This window comes from Musca domestica, unplaced genomic scaffold (assembly GCF_030504385.1).
Source record: "Musca domestica strain aabys unplaced genomic scaffold, Musca_domestica.polishedcontigs.V.1.1 11, whole genome shotgun sequence".
Taxonomy (NCBI): Eukaryota; Metazoa; Arthropoda; class Insecta; order Diptera; family Muscidae; genus Musca; species Musca domestica.
Window position 1 is genome coordinate 13969594 of NW_026712133.1, and position 20305 is coordinate 13989898.

The 20305-nt window shown below is 34.2% G+C and overlaps 1 protein-coding gene across 1 annotated transcript; it reads left to right on the top strand.

The window, feature by feature from the left end:
• Positions 1 to 9601: 9601 nt before the first annotated feature.
• Positions 9602 to 14951, top strand: LOC101899303 (zinc carboxypeptidase). Its single transcript, XM_005183436.4, has 4 exons — positions 9602 to 9780; positions 9846 to 9982; positions 10112 to 10911; positions 14634 to 14951. Exons 1-4 carry the CDS (start codon positions 9622 to 9624, stop codon positions 14921 to 14923), a joined length of 1386 nt encoding a protein of 461 aa, XP_005183493.1. The 5' UTR covers positions 9602 to 9621; the 3' UTR covers positions 14924 to 14951.
• The last annotated feature ends 5354 nt before the right edge of the window (positions 14952 to 20305 follow it).

Genomic DNA, 20305 nt, shown 5'->3' on the forward strand with positions numbered 1-20305 from the left:
ATTCATTATTAGAACAGACACGAATAATTGTGTGGTTGCGATTAGGTTAAGTTAGATTAGTTTCAGTAGTACTTAAGGAACATATTTTTAAATAAAAACAAGAATTGAAATTACACCCTAACGAAACGGTCGTTTTTCTTTTCTCGCCATCTTACACGTTGCCGTAAACAATACTCACCCCACAGTTTACAAGATCAATTCTTCTTGTCGCGCACCTATTCGCCGGAAAATGTCACTTACAATCCCTTTTTTACTACCATTTCAAGTGCTAACAATATCAACATTTTTTTGGTCATATTTTATTATCTAAACCGACTTTTTCTAATTTCTATGTTTGCTGCCTGCATTATTATTTCAACCAGCCTTTTCTATTCTCCTTCTTGATATATTTTTTTGTCACGTACAAGCCGACCTTTACAAATAGCTTACTTAGAACAATTTAAATTTTCAAATCTCTTTCTTACAAACACTTCAATTGTTTACCAGATCCAGCTGTTGCATTTACACCCATCAGATTATAATGTATAAACCTTTTGAATTAATAAAATGAACGATCAGAATTGCATTTATTAACTTCTTCAAATGATTATGGATAAATTAATTCTTTTACATCATTTTAATCCAAATTTTCACAAAATTTAATATTCTTTTAGCACGATCAGGATATTAGTTAACTACACTTTCTTAAATTTCACATAAATCGATCCCATTTCCGTAATAAGACCAGCATTACACTCTTAATAAAGTGATCACAAATAATAGCTAAAACGCCGAAAACTCAATATTTAAGGAGTTATAGCCATTTCAAAGTATTTTATAGTCACTCTTAAAAAGCGATAACAAATAATGGCTAAAAACACCGAAAACTCAAGATTTAAGGAGTTTTGATCATTCCAAAGTTTTATTAATTCGTGCTTAAAAAGCGATCACAAATAATGGCTAAAAACGCCGAAAACTTAATATTTAAGGATTTATGGTCATTTTAAAGTTCTTTTTAATTCACCCTTGAAAAAGTGATGACAAATAATAGCTAAAAACGCCGGAAACTCAATATTAATTTTGTATTAATTCGTGCTTAAAAAAGTGATCACAAATTATAGTTAAAAACGCTGAAAACTCAAAATTTAAAGAGTTATGGCTATTTTTCTTATTAATTCGCCCTTGAAAAAGCGATCACATATAATAGCTAAAAACGCCGAAAACTCAATATTTAAGGAGTTATGGCAATTTTAAGGTTTTTATTAATTCACTCTTAAATAAGTGATCACAAATAATGGTTACAAAAATAGGTAAAAAAAACCTTTTAGGTTAAACATTTCTATGTTAAACATACATTGCAATGTTTAAGATAAAGGTACTAAGAACCAAAAAATAATTAAATTGACACAGTCGTGGGAATTATAAACATATGCATAGACTAGGCTAAAATAAAACCGTGGGCACGTCAATTGTAATGTTACACTATAATTAGGCACTTGTTTAACCGACAACGATGGTCGTGTGATAAGTAGGGCTAGAATGTGGAAACTACCTAGCAAGCTTCATTATAAGCGCGTTTTAGGGTTTCATAGAGGTGAGCGAGTAGTACTTCTTTCATATGTTTTGTCGATTAAAGACAGACTACGAGCAGTGATACGATTCGTCGACAGCCAGCAGTGTGAACGATAAACTAGTTCAACGATTAGATTCCAATAGTAACACACTCCATGTAAATAAAAGAGATGTTTCAACTAGTTTTTATACCCTACACCATAGTATGGAGGGTATATTAAGTTTGCATTCCGTTTGAAACACCTCGAAATACACATTAAGTTCGGTATATTAAGTTCGTCATTCCGTTTGTAACTCATCGAAATAATCATTTTAGACCCAACGAAGTATATATATTCTGGATCAGCGTAAAATTCTAAGACGATTGATCCCTGTCCGTCCGTCAGTTGTAATCACGCTACAGTCTAAACGAATTAAGATAGGAAGCTAAAATTTTGCACAGATCTCTCTTTTGTCTGCAGGCAGGCCAAGTTCGAAGATGGACTATATCGGTCCACGATATCGTATAGCCCCCATATAACGGTATCCCCCGATATTCGATATTTTGATGATGTTAGAATGGTCTGAAATTCCACACAATGAGTCCCTAGTGGGTACTTTATACCTCGGAAGAGAATTATCTATATAGGTCGACGATATCGTATAGCCCCCCATAAAACGGTACCCCCGATATTCGGTATTTTAATGATTTTACCCACATTTTTCAACGGAATTGACTGAAAATCCACGCAAGGAGTACCTTGTGAGTACTTTATGCCTCGGAAGAGAATTATCTATATAGGTCCCCGATATCGTTTATTCCCCATATAACGGTACCCCCGGTATTTTGATGATGTTAGCCATATTTTCCTTTGGTATTATCTAAAAAACCACACAAGGAGTTCATTGTGGGCACTTTAACCCCTGAAAGGGGTCCACAATATCCCCCCATATATCGGCACCTTCCGATATTAAATATTTTAAAGATTTTAACAGAATTTTTAATGGATTTTACTTTTTGAAAATTTTCTAATTCGTTCGCATTTTTAGCTATTATTTGTGACCACTTTTTTAAAAATGAATTAATAAAAACTTTAAGATGGCTATAACTACTTAGATATTCAGTTTTCGACGTTTTTAGCCATTATTTGTAATCACTTTAAGCACGAATTAATGAAAACATTAAAATGGCCATAACTCCTTAAATATTGAGTTTTTGGCGTTTTTAGCTATTGTTTGTGATCACTTTTTTAAGAGTCAATTAATAAAAACTTTAAAATGACCATAACTCCTTAAATATTGAGTTTTCGGCATTTTTAGCTATTATTTGTGATCACTTTTTTATGAGTCAATTAATAAAAACTTTAATATGGCCATAACTCCTTAAATATTGAGTTTTCAGCGTTTTTAGCTATTTGTGATCACTTTTTTAAGAATGAATTAATAAAAACTTTAAAATGGCCATAACTCCTTAAATATTGAGTTTTTGGCGTTTATAGCTACTATTTGTGACCACTTTTTTAAGCATGAACTAATAAAAACTTTAAAATGGCCATAACTCCTTAAATATTCAGTTTTCGGCGTTTTTAGCTATTATTTGGGATCACTTTTTTAAGAGTCAATTAACAAATAAAAAAGCAGTAAGTTCGGCCGGGACGAACTTTGGATACCCTCCACCATCTGGAACGAAATAAAAAAATTAAAAAAAAAAATAAAATCCATTAAAAATTCTTTTAAAATCTTTAAAATATCTAATAAAGGAAGGTGCCGATATATTGGGGATATACGATATTGTGGACCTATAAAGACAAATCTATGTCTGGGTGTAAAGTACTTACAAGGAACTCCTTGTGTGGATTTTCAGATAATTCCATTGGAAAAAGTGGCTAAAGTTATCAAAATACCGAATACAGGGGAGTACCATTATATGGGGGATATACGATATTGTGGACCTATATAGACAATTCTCTGCCGAGGTATAAAGTACCCACAAGGAACTCCTTGTGTGGATTTTCAGACAATTCCATTGAAAAATTTGGCTAACATCATCAAAATACCGAATATCGGGGGTACCGTTATATGGGGGCTATACGATATCGTGGACCGATATAGCCCATCTTCGAACTTGACCTGCCTGCAGACAAAAGAGAGATCTGTGCATAATTTTAGCTTAATATCTTAATTCGTTTAGACTGTAGCGTGATTACAACAGACGGACGGACAGGGCTAAATCGTCTTAGAATTTTACGCTGATCAAGAATATATATACTTTGTTGGGTCTAAAATGATTATTTCGATGAGTTACAAACGGAATGAGTGGAGGGTATAACAACTTTAAAATGGCCATAACTCCTTAAATATTGAGTTTTCGGCGTTTTTTAGCTATTATTTGTGATCACTTTTTTAAGAGTCAATTAATAAGATCTTTAAAATGGCCATAACTCTTTAAATAATTAATAAAAACTTAAAAATGGCCATAACTCCTCAAATATTGAGTTTTCGGGGTTTTTAGCTATTAGTTGTGATCACTTTTTTAAGCAGGAATAAATAAAAACTTTAAAATGGCCATATCTCCTTAAATATTGAGTTTTCGGCGTTTTTAGCCATTATTTGTGATCAATTTTTTAAGAGTGAATTAATAAAAATTTTAAAATGGCCATAACTCCTTAAATAGTGAGTTTTCGGCGTTTTTAGCCATTATTTGTGATCACTTTTTTAAGAGTCAACTAATAAAAACTTTAAAATGGCCACAACTCCTTAAATATTGAGTTTTCGGCGTTTTTAGCCATTATTTGTCATCACTTTTTTATGCACTAATTAACGAAAATTTTAAAATGGCCATAACTCCTTAAATATTTAGATTTCGGCGTTTTTAGCCATTATTTGTGATCACTTTTTTAAAAAAGAATTAATAAAAACTTTAGAATGGCCATAACTCCTTAAATATTGGGTTTTCGGCGTTTTTAGCTATTATTTGTCATCACTTTTTTAAAAATGAATTAATAAAAACTTTAAAATGGCCATAACTGCTTAAATATTGAGTTTTCGGCGTTTTTAGCCATTATTTGTGATCACTTTTTTTAAGAGTCAATTAATAAAAACTTTAAAATGACCATAACTCCTTAAATATTGAGTTTTCAGAGTTTTTAGCTATTATTTGTCATCACTTTTTTAAAAATGAACTAATAAAAACTTTAAAATGGCCATAACTCCTTAAATATTGAGTTTTCGGCATTTTTGGCTATTATTTGTGATCGCTTTTTTAAGAGTCAATTAATAAAAATGGTCATAACTCCTTAAATATTGAGTTTTCGGCGTTTTTAGCTATTATTTGTCATCACTTTTTTAAGAGTGATTTAATAAAAACTTTAAAATGGCCATAACTCCTTAAATATTGAGTTTTTGTCGTTTTTAGCTATTATTTGTGATCATCTTTTTAAGCACGAATTAATAAAAACTTAACCAGTAAGGAAAGCTCAAAAGTCGGGCGGGGCCGACTATATGATACCCTACACCACTATGCATATTTAGTAGAGCTCTGGTAAAAAGGTTTATACAGGGCATTTCAGAGCTTTATGATATATTTGGTACAAAATCAAAATCTATCTAATTCTATCGTGCATTTTACGAACTATAGCTATCTCTGAACCGGGTTTCTCCAAATTTTACGTATAAGCTTCTAGACTGGTGATTTGGGCTGATATTGACCATTTAGTGCACATTTAATCTGAAATCGGATGAATATATATATGGGTGCTATATCCAAATCTGAACCGATTTCGATAAAATTACAAACAGCTATTTCTTGGCTGTATCTTATATCTAGTACCAAATATCATTCTTGTGGAGTGCATATTACGAATGTGAGAGGCTTAAACACCAAATCGGATGAAAGATATATGTGGGAGCTATAGCTATATCTGAACCGATTTTCTCCAAATTTGATATACTTGCTTCTAGGCCGAACTCGGTTGGGTGTGCCAAAATTCAGGTAATTTGGACTGATAGTGGACATTTGGTGCACATTTAACCCGAAATCGGATGAAGATATATATGGGAGCTATAGCTGTTTCTGAACTGATTTTCTCCAAATTTGTTGTATTTGCTTTAAGGCTAATCTCGGTCACATGTGCCAAAATTCGGGCTATTTGGGCTGATATTGGCCATTTGGTGGTCAATTAACCCGAAATCGGATGAAGATATATATGGGAGCTATATCCAAATCTGAACCGATTTCGATAAAATTTAAAACAGCTATTTCTGTGCTCCATCTAATACCTGGTACCAAATATCACGGTTGTGGAGTGCATAGTAGGAATGTGAGGGACTTAAAGATCTAATCGGATGAAACATATATATGGGAGCTATAGCTATATCTGAACCGATTTTCTCCAAATTTGATATACTTGCCTCTAGGCCTAACTCGGTTGGGTGTGCCAAAATTCAGGTAATTTGGACTGATAGTGAATATTTGGTGCACATTTAACCCGAAATCGGATGAAGATATATATGGGAGCTATATCTAAATTTGATCCGATTCTCACCAATTTCAATAGGGTTCGTCCTTGGGCCAAAAAAATATTGTTTGGAAAATTTCATCTCAATCGGATAATAAATGCGACCTGCATTTTGTTCACAAGAATACATGGACAGACGGACGGACGGACAGACGGACAGACGGACTGACATGCATAAATCGACTCAGAAAGTGATTCTATGAAGGTTCTCAAAAGTAACTATGGGTCTATCTCGTTTCCTTCTCCATAAATATTGAGTTTTTGGCGTTTTTAGCTATTATTTGTCATATAAATTGAGTTTTCGGCATTTTTAGCTACTATTTGTGATCACTTTTTTAAAGAGACAATTAATAAAAACATTAAAATGGCCATAACTCCTTAAATATTGAGTTTTTGGCGTTTTTAGCTATTATTTGAGATCACTTTTTTAAAGGGTCAATTAATAAAAAACTTTAAAATGGCCATAACTCCTTAAATATTGAGTTGTCGGCGTTTTTAGCTATTATTTGTGATCACTTTTTTAAAAATGAATTAATAAAAACTTTAAAATGGCCATAACTCCTTAAATATTGAGTTTTCGGCGTTTTTAGCTATTATTTGTGATTACATTTTTAAAAGTGAATTAATAAAAAACTTTAAAATGGCCATAACTCCTTAAATATTGAGTTTTCGGCGTTTTTAGCCATTATTTGTGATCACTTTTTTAAAAAAGAATTAATAAAAACTTTAGAATTGCCATAACTCTTTAAATATTGAGTTTTCGGCGGTTTAGCTGTTATTTGTGATCGCTTTTTATACCCTACACCACATAGTGGTAAGGGTATTATGTTTTTGTGCATTTGTTTGTAACATGGAGAAGGAAACGAGATAGACCCATAGTTACTTTTGAGAACCTTCATAGAATCACTTTCTGAGTCGATTTATACATGTCAGTCCGTCTGTCCGTCCGTCCGTCCGTCCGTCTGTCCATGTATTCTTGTGAACAAAATGCAGGTCGCATTTATTATCCGATTGAGATGAAATTTTCCAAACAATATTTTTTTGGCCCAAGGACGAACCCTATTGAAATTGGTGAGAATCGGATCAAATTTAGATATAGCTCCCATATATATCTTCATCCGATTTCGGGTTAAATGTGCACCAAATATTCACTATCAGTCCAAATTTCCTGAATTTTGGCACACCCAACCGAGTTAGGCCTAGAAGCAAGTATATCAAATTTGGAGAAAATCGGTTCAGATATAGCTATAGCTCCCATATATATCTTTCATCCGATTTGGTGTTTAAGCCTCTCACATTCGTAATATGCACTCCACAAGAATGATATTTGGTACCAGATATAAGATACAGCCAAGAAATAGCTGTTTGTAATTTTATCGAAATCGGTTCAGATTTGGATATAGCTCCCATATATATATTCATCCGATTTCGGGTTAATTGTGCACCAAATGGCCGATATAAGTCCAAATGGACTGAATTTTAGTACATCGGACCAAATTCAGCATAGAAGCAAGTATATCAAATTTAGTGAAAATCGGTTCAGATATAGATATAGCAACCATATATATGTTTCATCCGATTTAGAGTTTTAGTCCCATACATTCGTAATATTCTCTCCACAACCGTGATATTTGGTACCAGGTATTAGATGGAGCACAGGAATAGCTGTTTTAAATTTTATCGAAATCGTTTCAGATTTGGATATAGCTCTCATATATATCTTCATACGATTTCAGATTAAATGTGCACTAAATGGTCAATATCAGCCCAAATCACCAGTCTAGAAGCTTATACGTAAAATTTGGAGAAACCCGGTTCAGAGATAGCTATGTGCACCAAATATTCACTATCAGTCCAAATTTCCTGAATTTTGGCACACCCAACCGAGTTAGGCCTAGAAGCAAGTATATCAAATTTGGAGAAAATCGGTTCAGATATAGCTATAGCTCCCATATATATCTTTCATCCGATTTGGTGTTTAAGCCTCTCACATTCGTAATATGCACTCCACAAGAATGATATTTGGTACCAGATATAAGATACAGCCAAGAAATAGCTGTTTGTAATTTTATCGAAATCGGTTCAGATTTGGATATAGCTCCCATATATATATTCATCCGATTTCGGGTTAATTGTGCACCAAATGGCCGATATAAGTCCAAATGGACTGAATTTTAGTACATCGGACCAAATTCAGCATAGAAGCAAGTATATCAAATTTAGTGAAAATCGGTTCAGATATAGATATAGCAACCATATATATGTTTCATCCGATTTAGAGTTTTAGTCCCATACATTCGTAATATTCTCTCCACAACCGTGATATTTGGTACCAGGTATTAGATGGAGCACAGGAATAGCTGTTTTAAATTTTATCGAAATCGGTTCAGATTTGGATATAGCTCTCATATATATCTTCATACGATTTCAGATTAAATGTGCACTAAATGGTCAATATCAGCCCAAATCACCAGTCTAGAAGCTTATACGTAAAATTTGGAGAAACCCGGTTCAGAGATAGCTATAGTTCGTAAAATGCACGATAGAATTAGATAGATTTTGATTTTGTACCAAATATCTCATAAAGCTCTGAAATGCCCTGTATAAACCTTTTTACTAGAGCTCTACTAAATATGCATAGTGGTGTAGGGTATCAAATAGTCGGCCCCGCCCGACTTTTGAGCTTTCCTTACTGGTTTAAGAGTGAATTAATAAAAATGGTCATAACTCCTTAAATATTGAGTTTTCGGCGTTTTTAGCTATTATTTGTGATTACTTTTTTAAGAGTGAATTAATAAAAACTTTAAACTGGCCATAACTCCTTAAATATTGAGTTTCCGGCGTATTTAGCTTTTTTAAGAGCGAATTAATAAAAACTTTAAAAGCACCATAACTCCTTAAATATCCCTTTTTTAGAATGAATCAATAAAAACATTGAAATCGCCATAACTCCTTAAATATTGAGTTTTTGGGGGTTTTTAGCTATTATTTGTAATCAGCTTTTTAAGCACAAATTAATGAAAACTTCAAAATGGCCATCACTCAAATAGCTAAAATCTCCAAAATCTCAATATTTAAGGAGTTATGGGCATTTTAAAGTTTTTATTAATTCACTCTTCAAAAAGTGACCTCAAGTAATAGCTCAAAACTCCCAAAACTCAATATTTCATTTCCAAACAACGAGATGAAGTAATTCAAAATACGTTTCCAATCATAGTCAATTAGTTCGGTTTCCTATTCTTTTCGATGCCTTCTGGAGAATAATTAATATGGGTTGTACTTTGTTTAAATAAAGTTTATATGGATTGTTGTGAAATATGTATCTTAAACAGTAAAAACACTTTTTATAGTCTCTATGTCTTCTGATATCCAATCTCCCAGAAGAAGAAAAATAAGAGGGAATTGCGTTGCGGGAGGCAAGATCATAAAATACCGATGCGATAAGCAGTAGCCTTATCAAAATTTAGATATCCGATATGAAATGCAGCGAATTTTATCCAAAAAAAATGCCGCTGTAAACGTTCGGAGAGCCTATATAAGGCAACATCGAAATATAGATGTTTTAGTTGTCAAAATGAAGCTATTGGGTATTGTATTGTTCCTGACAGTGGTGGGCTGCACGTTGGCAGCGGGACCGGGTATGGCTCGCTATGACGATTTCAAAGTCTATAAAATCTACATCAGAAATGAACAACAGTTGAGTCAGCTGAAAAAGTTCAGAGATACTTTGCCGGTTTGTTAGAAAACGGATACAAGTAAGAAGTGAAGAGTTGAATGAAAATAATTTTAAATTTCCAGATCCGTTACTTAAATGAAATAACTTCGGTGGACAAGAATTACGATGTCACCATTGATCCGCTGAATCAAGCTAAATTTGAAAAAGAATTGAAATACTACGACATGGAATATCGTGTTACAATTGAGGATTTACAAAAGTAAGTTGGTGGTCGTCTGGCTTCAGTGTTAGTGGAGGGCTCATAAGAATAAAGTAGAGCATGCCACTAGCCTCAATTAATTTAATTAAAAAAATATTTTTTATATTATTTCCCCCTCCTTCTTTACAGAGTAATTGAGGACAGTTTGCCCAGGGAACGCAGTACCCGCAGCACTGACAGCACAGCAATGACATGGGATAAATTCCACAATCTGGATGATATTTATGGTTTTGTAGACAATTTGACTGTGTCCTTTCCCAATCTCATTACACCCTACACCTTTGGTTATTCCTACGAGGGAAGACCCATGAAGGCTGTGAAAATTTCCTACAAACCCAACAACAAAGCCATTTTCATTGAAAGTCAAATGCATGCCATCGAATGGATTTCCTCGGCTACCAGTACCTGTTTCTTCAATAAACTACTCAACTCACAGGATGAAAGTATGCGAAAGCTGTTGATGAATTACGATTGGATATATGTGCCGATTGTGAATCCTGATGGATTTGTTTATACCCATACCGTGGAACGGTTGTGGCGCAAAAATCGTAAGCCAACCGGTTTTTCAAATTCATCAGGTATCTGTTATGGCACTGATTTGAATCGTAATTTTGGCTATGAATGGGGTGCCCAGTCGGCATGGAATTTCAATGAGCCCTGCGACCATTGGTATGGTGGTGCTAAACCCGACTCAGAACCGGAAGTTCTGAATTTACAAGCCTTCATTAACTCCTTCCCGGATGATTACATTAAAATGTATGTGCCATTCCATTCCTATGGAAATTTGATTCTACTGCCCTACGGACATACTAGTGATATTTTCCCACCAAACTATGATCAGATGATGCGTATTGCCAAAGCTTTTGCCGATGCAGCTAAGGTGAAATATGGCACCGTATTTAAATATGGTTCAACGGGAACAATTAATTGTGAGTATAATGAATGCTTATATAAGTACACAGAAATTATATTCATTACAATTCGGATTACTAACCTATTATTTCATCGACTGTATGTCGCTAGAAATAAGTAGTTATTCCTTGCCTGCAAATAAGACGACAAGTAGATAATTTTTGTAGTAGCCAAAAAAAAGAACTTCTTAGTTGTCACCTCATTTGCGGATAAGGAGCATCTACTTATTTTGAGTGACATAAAATTTTTAAAATGAAAAGTGGAAAATTCCATTTGTAATGAGCAAGGTCTACATAAGGTCGGCCAAAAAGAATAATTTGACAATAAACTTAACAGTTTTTGCACTATTGTTATTTAAATTCCACTAAATTTCAAATCACAACAAGTAAAAAAGTATCAGTCGGTTTTCGCGACTGAGGCATACCTCAGCTTATTTTCGATTATTTAAATATGTGCTGGCTTCTATTATGATTACCAAAATTGTTGACCCTCTATTGTCCCAATATTGTCCATTTCGTATCGGCCTTAAATGAATATGATACAAATATTGCTACGTGTCAGGTTTGGACTATATTGGTTACCTTCCTCACTTTGTAGGAAATATGTGATAATTTTTAGAAAATGTTAAATTGTGCGTGAGGTACAAGATATACAGGGAGAGATATAAAAAACTGCAACAAAGTCAAACGCCATAATTTTTACATTTTTTTTAAAAAAAAATATTGAATGAAAGCACAAAATGTCGGAAATAGCATCAAATTTTAGAATAAGTTTAGATTTGTTCGAATTGGTCACCTTTGGCACGAATTATGGCCTTCAAACGGCCAATGAAACCGTCACACGCTGCCCGAATGTTGCTCTGCGGTATTTTGGCCCATTCCCGGGAAAGCGCTTGCTTGAGGTGATCGGCAATTTGGTATTTTTTAACCTTGTTTTCCAAAATAGTCCAACGGATTGGTATTGGGAGATTTTGGTGGCCATTAGGCGCTGGAAATGAAGCGAGGAACGTAATTTCGTAACCGTTCTTGGGTGGCGTTTGCTGAGACCTGTGGGAATGTCCAAGGTCTGCGGACAAAATGTTTGCGTGCCCAAGGCTTTAATACACCTATTTTCGCGATAATATTCGGCATTTATTCTGATGCCAGGGTCGATTAATACGAGCGGAGAGCGACCATCGGTTGTTATGACGGCCCACACCATCACCATGTCCGGCGCTTGAGTTTTGGTGGCCAACCGAAGGTGCACATTTTCAGCTGACCTCTTTGGCAAGTAAACACGACCATTTTGTTTGTTTACTTTTCGAACCATTTGTTGTTTTCTTCCTTCCACTTCCTTGACATCAGCCTACGCTACCAGTATCACGGATGGTACGAGACACAAACGATTTTTTCACATTTAAATGCTGGAGTGCTCTATCGATAGCCACTTGTGGTTTTCCAGCCAAATATCAAAAATCTGAAATCACACTATCACGCTTGAATTCCATCACGAATAACTTTTTTTCTGGAATATTCTCATCAAAATACTTCTGTACGCTTGTAAACAATATAATGAGCTGTCACTGGAATAATTTTAAAGCTGTCGGAGAAGTGGCTTAGAATGGTTAATTGCAGTTTTTTCATCTCACATCTCTTAGCAAAAATGTATGTGTCAAAGGTGATGAGAATTGGATGCTTATTTCGTTTACTTTGAGCATATTTTTCAAAATCCAAACCCTATGAGGGGGAGGTACCAGAAGAAATGATCCGATTTCTACCATCTTTACAACAGATCTTGTGTTAATGGAAATATTGAGATGTGCCAAGTCTGAATGGAGTCGGATGTTAATTTCGCGTTTTATAAGCTGCATGGATATTCAAAATTTTGGCCCTTTGTGGAGAAGGAGTGGACCGATATATTCTATTTTAACACCAGACCTTGGGTTAATAAAAAATATTGTAATCTTTGTAATTTGGAGACAATCGGATTCTTACATTGAACATTTTTGCTGTCTTATAGAACATTTACAATTTACAGGGGATTTAATAAAATGCTAATTCCATTGCATATATATAAAAAAAATCCTCCTGAAGAAGGTTAGCCCTACTAAAAGCTATAATGTAAACATACTAAAACCCTACATTTGCACTTATCTCTTCTCGACCAATTGACAATATTGGACTGCGTACGAAAATACTGATTTACTGATTATAATCGTTAGCAAAGGTGGATTAAACAATGGCCATTCAAGACCTTTGAATGAACCCTGATTTGTTCATTCATTGTTCATAATGTGTCTCTCTTATCGTCTGTTCTGTGGCGATTGTACTCCCTCATCAGGTTTGTACGATAACCAAATAATTAATAATCATTTGTACAAATTATTATGAAATATTGTTCGATAGCTAAAATTTCCGGTTAATGAGAGCGAGTGAATGGAGAAAAGTTGGTTATCGAATTAACCAGTCTGGAAAAATGTTCTCAGTAAGAATTAGCTGATTGAAAATCAGCTGTATGTATTGAGGACCATGTACGTTTCACAAGCCGAAATAACGGTTTTAGACCCTAGGTCTCTTTGAACCAAATTCGTTTCAGAACATTTGGAGTCGATCTAGCGATGTCCGTCCGTCCGACCGTCTGTCTGTATTGCTGGCTGGTGCGCACGATAACTTTCGAAGGGAGTATCCGATTTGGTCCAAATTGGGAAAGAAAAACAGAAAGGCTAGACCTATTCTTTTCAAAGATGTCCGCAATACATTTAGGGTTTGAAATGGACCAATGGATAAATAGAAACCAAAGGACACGAAATCTCGCATCAACTTTGAGTTTAGGACACAGGTTGAATGCACCACTACTTTTGAGTGAAAAAAAAATACATACCAACACTTCCATTGTACCGAACCCCTGAAAATAATTTACAGGCGAAATCCAATATACACAAAAGGCGAACTTCCAGCTTTTTTTATGCTGATTTGGTTGGCGAATATAGTCATATATCGTAACAAGAGTCTAAATTTGGAGACACGTAGGGGCCTCTTGCTTTTGGAGATGATCTCAAAAGATTTAGGGGTTCAAATGACCAAAAACAGAAACATTTTCCTGATCACACAATTGAAACTAATCGACAAGGAATTTTGACTGAGAAGAGAGTTAAGAACAGGTATGAAGTCTAGCATTTTGAATGACCATTGGATTTAGCTGTAAAATGGACCACAACAACTAACAGCACGACGGAGTTCGTAAATGTCCCTGGTCAGGTTAAGGTGCTCCGTGCTCTGGTCAGTGCTCCGTGACATAATTTCACATGGTCGGCCCCGCCCGACTATAACCTTTGCTTACTTGTTTTATAATATTATTCTCAAGCTGTTTTGTATTTTTGGTATGTTCTGACAGTACTACATGAGATCAAGTTTAGGTATTTTTAAGGCTTTGGCTGTGTTTTTCAATGAAAATAATGCGGTAGTACGTTTGAATTTGTTCCTTATTCGAAATTTTTTCATTTGTTAACTTTAATAGAGTTATATCAAGTAGAAATTCTGTCTCGACTAAGCCATGTCGACTAGACTTTTCATTTTCTTATTTACTATAAACAATTCAGATCAAACTTTATAAATCATTCCTGCAGAAAATATTTGAATTATGACGACATTTTTTATAGTTTCTATTTAGATCCTGATGGTATTAATCCATAATAGGTGTTGTCTATATTTTTATTAACTATAAATATGAACATGTAATTAAACCATTGTTTTGTTTTTAGTATCTGGCTATGTTTCTGGAGCCTCCAAGGACTGGGCATACGGTGTCAAACAGATACCCTACACTGGTACCATTGAGTTGCGTGACTACGGTGAATATGGTTTCTTCTTGCCACCCAATCAAATTAAAGAAGTTTGTGAGGAGGTAACCGATGGTCTTATTGCCATGGTAGCAGCTGCCGAAAAAGAAGAACTTTTCCGTAATTCTGGTCCCAGAAATGTGATGTCAATTGTCAATGCTGTGATGTTGTTGTGTCTATTGCAATTTGTTAGCAAAATTTTAATGAAATAAAATAAATAATAAATTAAGATTTTGTAAATTTTGTGCAATGTTTTTTTGGTTCTATGATTATATCTGAAGCATTTTGTCTATAGCAAATAGATCTTCAGCAAAAAATATATACTTACCATTTTCAATTCTATGATTTTGTTAAGGCTTTTTAAATTGTATTAATATATAAAGGAATGGATTTTTAGAAAAACAAATTATAGTAATTATTTAAGATTTCTGCAACATATCTGTTTTATCATTTAATTTTACTAGGCAGTATCATTGATGTACTCAAGTGGACTCTGGATTCGATACAGTAAAATGATCGTCCAATATTTATCCACCTTTGAAAAACTAAATTAAAAGCTCCCAAGATATCGCTTCCAATAAAAGATTAGAAAAAATGGTTATTTCTAATATTGTTTTTCTATCTGACCAACGTTATGAAATTCTGAGTATTTGTGATATCTTTATTATATCCTTAGAACTTACTGAGTTATCAAGTTTCTTTTAAAAAAAATCACATAAATCAATAAATTTAAACACGTTTCAGATTGTAGAGCTGGTCAGTTCTGATAAAACCATTGTCATAAATATTATGGTTCGCCGATAAAATTCACTGGGCATCTACGTTTACTTTTTACAGGTTTGTTTTCATATATATTTCTCAATGATATCGTTTCATCAACAGAAAATTTAATTAAAGCATTCAGTTATTAGGAGAATGTAATGCTAAGAAATTGAAGATTGAAGGGTTTTTATATTAGGGACCCGACTTGCGTCGATCCGAGTTGCTTCGCTTTTTTGAAACTATAAAGTCCAATTAGCGTCGTTGAATTTCGTGTTGTGTAGGTCTTTAAGGAATTTTACAACGTTTGGCAAAACTGACAGGTGACGATCTGTGTCCGACGTCAAGGAAGTGGACGGAAGAAAACAGCAACATCAGCAGAAATGGATCGAAAAGTAAAGAAGCGACTTGATCGAAACCCGCGTCGCAGTGGCAGAAAAAATGACTCGTGAGCTGAACATATCGCAATATTCCATTCGGCAAATATTGAAAAATGCGCTCGGGGAAAAGCCATTGAAATTCCAAAAAGTGCAAGAACTCCGCAACAGAAAGAAAATGGACTCAAAAGAGCTAAAGAATAGCTTCGCATGGCCGAAAGTGGTGAACTGCCGAATTTGGGTTTCTCCGATGAGAAAACATTCGTTGTCCAGCAGTTTGTAAACAAACAAAATGGTCGCGCTTACTTGCCAAAAAGGTCAACTGAAAATGTGCACCTTTGGTTGGCCACCAGAACTCAAGCGCCGGCCATGGGGAGCATTCTATCGTTTTGTGATTTTGCTTGGACATGTATATTATCCTTAGTATACCTGATATAAAAAATGGGGCATATCGGTCCACGTTTCGGTGTGGCTCTCATATAGCGTTATTTCCAGATTTTCGGTATTTTGAATATAATGACACCAGTTTTAAAAGAAATCATCTGTAACTTTATATTTATAGTTTTGAGTAGATGTTATCTCTCCATGCTAAAAATTGTCAAGATTGCAGCGCTATTTGGTGTAGGCCCAGTGAACTGTACTTCCTAATTTCAGGAGTTTTGAGGGTTTTATTATTATTATTATTATTATTATTATTATTATTATTATTATTATTATTATTATTATTATTATTATTATTATTATTATTATTATTATTATTATTATTATTATTATTATTATTATTATTATTATTTGGTATTTTGCTTCTCGGTGGATAAAAACTTTACAATATAGGACCACACTTTAACTAGGTTCCGTATAATACAGTGGGGTCAGATCCCCAAAAACAGAGATAAATTCAAAGGAACCATTTCGTTGTTCCCATTCAATTGTGTCTATACCCTCGACCATTCTATGGAGGGTATATTAATTTTGCCATTCCGTTTGTAACTCCTCGAAATACTCATACATCTATCTATCTTAGCCTTCGAAAGATAGCGTGATTACAACAGACATACAGACAGATGGACAGACGCACATCGCTAAATCGACTTAGAACTTTACGCTGATCCAGAATATATATAAGGGTAAATTTCTAAGTCGATTTAGCGATGTCCGCCTGTCCATCTGTTTGTATGTTTGTTGTAATCACGCTATCTTTCGAAGGCTAAGATAAATGAGTAATGTAGGTCCACGTTTTCATATAGCCCCCATATAACTCTCCCGATATTCGGTATTTTGATGATTTTAGCGACATTATTCACCGGAATTGTTTCAAATTTGGCATTTGAAGTTCGTAATGGATACTATAGCTTATGACAGAAAATTGTCTGTGCAGGTCCACGTCTTCGTATAGCCCCCCTATGATGGTACCTCCCAATATTCGGTATTATGATGATTTTAGCGACTTTATTAACCGGAGTAGTTTCAAATTACGTATTTAGACTTTGTAATGGGAACTACAGTCTGTGACACAACATTTTTTATGCAGGTCCAGGTCTTCGTATTGGCCCCATATATCAGTACCTCCCTACATTCGGTATTTTGACGATTCTAGGTACAATATTTACCGAAATTGTTTGAGATGTCGTATTTGAAGTTCGTAATGGATGCTACAGCTTGTGACAGAAAATTGTCTATGCAGGTCCAGGTCTTCGTATAGCTCCGATATAACGGTACCTTCCTATATACGGTATTTTGAAGATGCTACATTATACCCGTTTATGATATGGTAATGGCTTATAACCAACAATGTCTCTGTAGGTCCACGTCGTATAGGCCCCAATATAACGGCTATATTCGGTATTTTTAAGATTTTAACAAATTTTTTAACGGATTTTATTTTTTGAAAATTTCCAAATTCGTTCCAAATGGTGGAGGGTATTCAAAGTTCGGCCCGGCCGAACATAATGCTTTTTAAATTGTTTTTTTTTTTTTTTATATTCATATCGTAATTAGTAAAACATTGAGTAATGCCAGAAAAAACAGTAAGGAAAGGTCAAAAGTCGAGCAGGCCGACTATATGACAAAACTATGCATATTTACTGTGTGAAGTAGATCATACCAACTATGAACCAAATAGCATTGTTGTATAGTGCATGATATGACTTCGATAAGGATTATATTAAAAAATATTTCAAAAGATCTAAACACTTTAAAGACCAATACGCAATCGATAACGATCATCGTAGTTGATGTGATTTAACTCACACAACTTTGCAATATAAACCCAATTTGTTATCTGTAGCTCTACTAAATAGTCATTCCTTTTCTTACTGGTTAATGTTATGAGTTTTGTGTGAGGTCTTATTTTTGGAAACTTGTTATAATCAATGTTTTCCGAATTTTTGTATGACAGCAATTAAAAACAGAATGTTTATCCAAAGAGCCTAAAAGTATGCAATATAGTTTTAATTATGAAGGGATAATTTGAAAAAAATGTTAAAAAGTATCAACCGGTTTAGCCGACATATGTAAACTCTCACGCAATGCCCCTTTATTATACCCTACACCACAAGGTAATCAGGGTATTATGTCTTTGTGCATTTGTTTGTAACAGGCCAAAGGAAACGAGATAGACCCATAGTTCCTTTTGATGATCTGCATAGAATTATATTCTGAGTCGAGTTATGCATGTCCGTCCGGCTGTCAGGTCCACGTCGTCGTATAGACTCTAATATACGGCTACATTAAGTATTTTCAAGATGTTAACAGAATTTTTAACGGATTTCATTTTTTTTGAAAATTGTTAAATTTGTACCAAATGATGGAGGGTATTCAAAGTTCGGCACGACCGAACTTACAGCATTTTTACTTGTTTTTATAAAAAAAAATAGGGCACCACTATATCTGAATCCTAGATCTCAAAATTAAATTTCAACAGTGACCTTAATATTAAATTTAGTACAATTTAGTACTTTTCGAACAATCATAGTACGCACTCCCAAATCCATCTGCTTCCCTCAAAACTATATACCAATAGTGGCTTCCATATCAAATTTCTGAATTCAAGCTCTATCATAAGACCATACTTTTCATACAGTTGCACTGCACATGTCCAAAAACACCTCATTCTCTCCACCATGGGCACCAGCAGTGACTTCGATACCAAATTTCAGAATTCCACTTTTATCGCAACACCCAATCACTATCAACCACAGACACCCTTCACCCAATACAAAAATATTACTATTTTGTACTTTTGGAACAATGCGTACTATTTTCAAACCCATCTCCATATCTTAACCACAGACTCAAAATCAAATTTGATGATTACCATTTAGTAATTTTCGTATAAATTTAGGACGGGTTTTAAAGACCACATTTGTAAAATTTCCAAAACTTCCTAGATGCTCCAAATTTCCAAAACAACCTAAATTTCTCAATCGTACAACCCCATAGAAATTTCATTTCCAATTTCAGAATTCAAGCTATCGGCTCACCACAATTCAAATTTAATTTAGTACCATTTAGTACACATAATTAAAAATTCCAATCATACAATCCAATAGAAGTCTTGTTTCAAAATTTCAGGAGTTCAACTATACCGCTTCTCCCAAAATTTAAATTGTACCAAATTTAGTACCACTATGTACACATAAGTACGAATTTCAAAGCTTCTTACCTACCCCAATCCTACACTCATCAAAGTTCAGAATTCTTTCCTTATCGGTTAACCTAAATACAAATTGCGCCAAATTTAGTACCATATAGTGCAAAACTTCCTTCATAACCCATTCCTACACATTTCCTATACGACAATCTTATTTCCGAATTTCAGAATTCTAGATATTTGGTTTACGTAAATCTAAAGTGCATAAATTTTCAAAACTTCCTACATATCCCAATCCTATGCTCCGACAGTAATCTTATTTCCAATTTTCAGGATACCAGCTCATTTGGTTCATCCAAATCCAAAATGTACCAAATTTAGTACCATTTAGTACGCTTTCATAACTACCTATATCGTACAGTCCATATAAATCTTATTTTCAAATTTCATAAATTTTACCAAATTTAGTACACATAACTACGAATTTCCAAAACTGCCTTCATTCCTCAGTCCTTTATTGCAATAGTAATCTTATTTCTAAATTTGAAATCGAATTTGTACCAAATTTTAAATTTCAGGATTCCAAATCTACCGATTCACCCGAAATTTAAATTGTATCAAATTTAGTACACCTAAGTACGAATTTCCAAAACGATGCAATAGCAATCTAATTTCCAAATTTTAGGATCCCAACTCTACCGGTTCACCCAAAATGTAAATTGTATCAAATTTACTACACATAAGTACGAATTTCCAAAACTACCCACATACCTCAGTCCTACAATGCAATATCAATCTAATTTCCAAAATTCAGAATTCCAACTCTATTGGTTCTCCTAAAATTTAAATTGCACTCAATTTAGTAC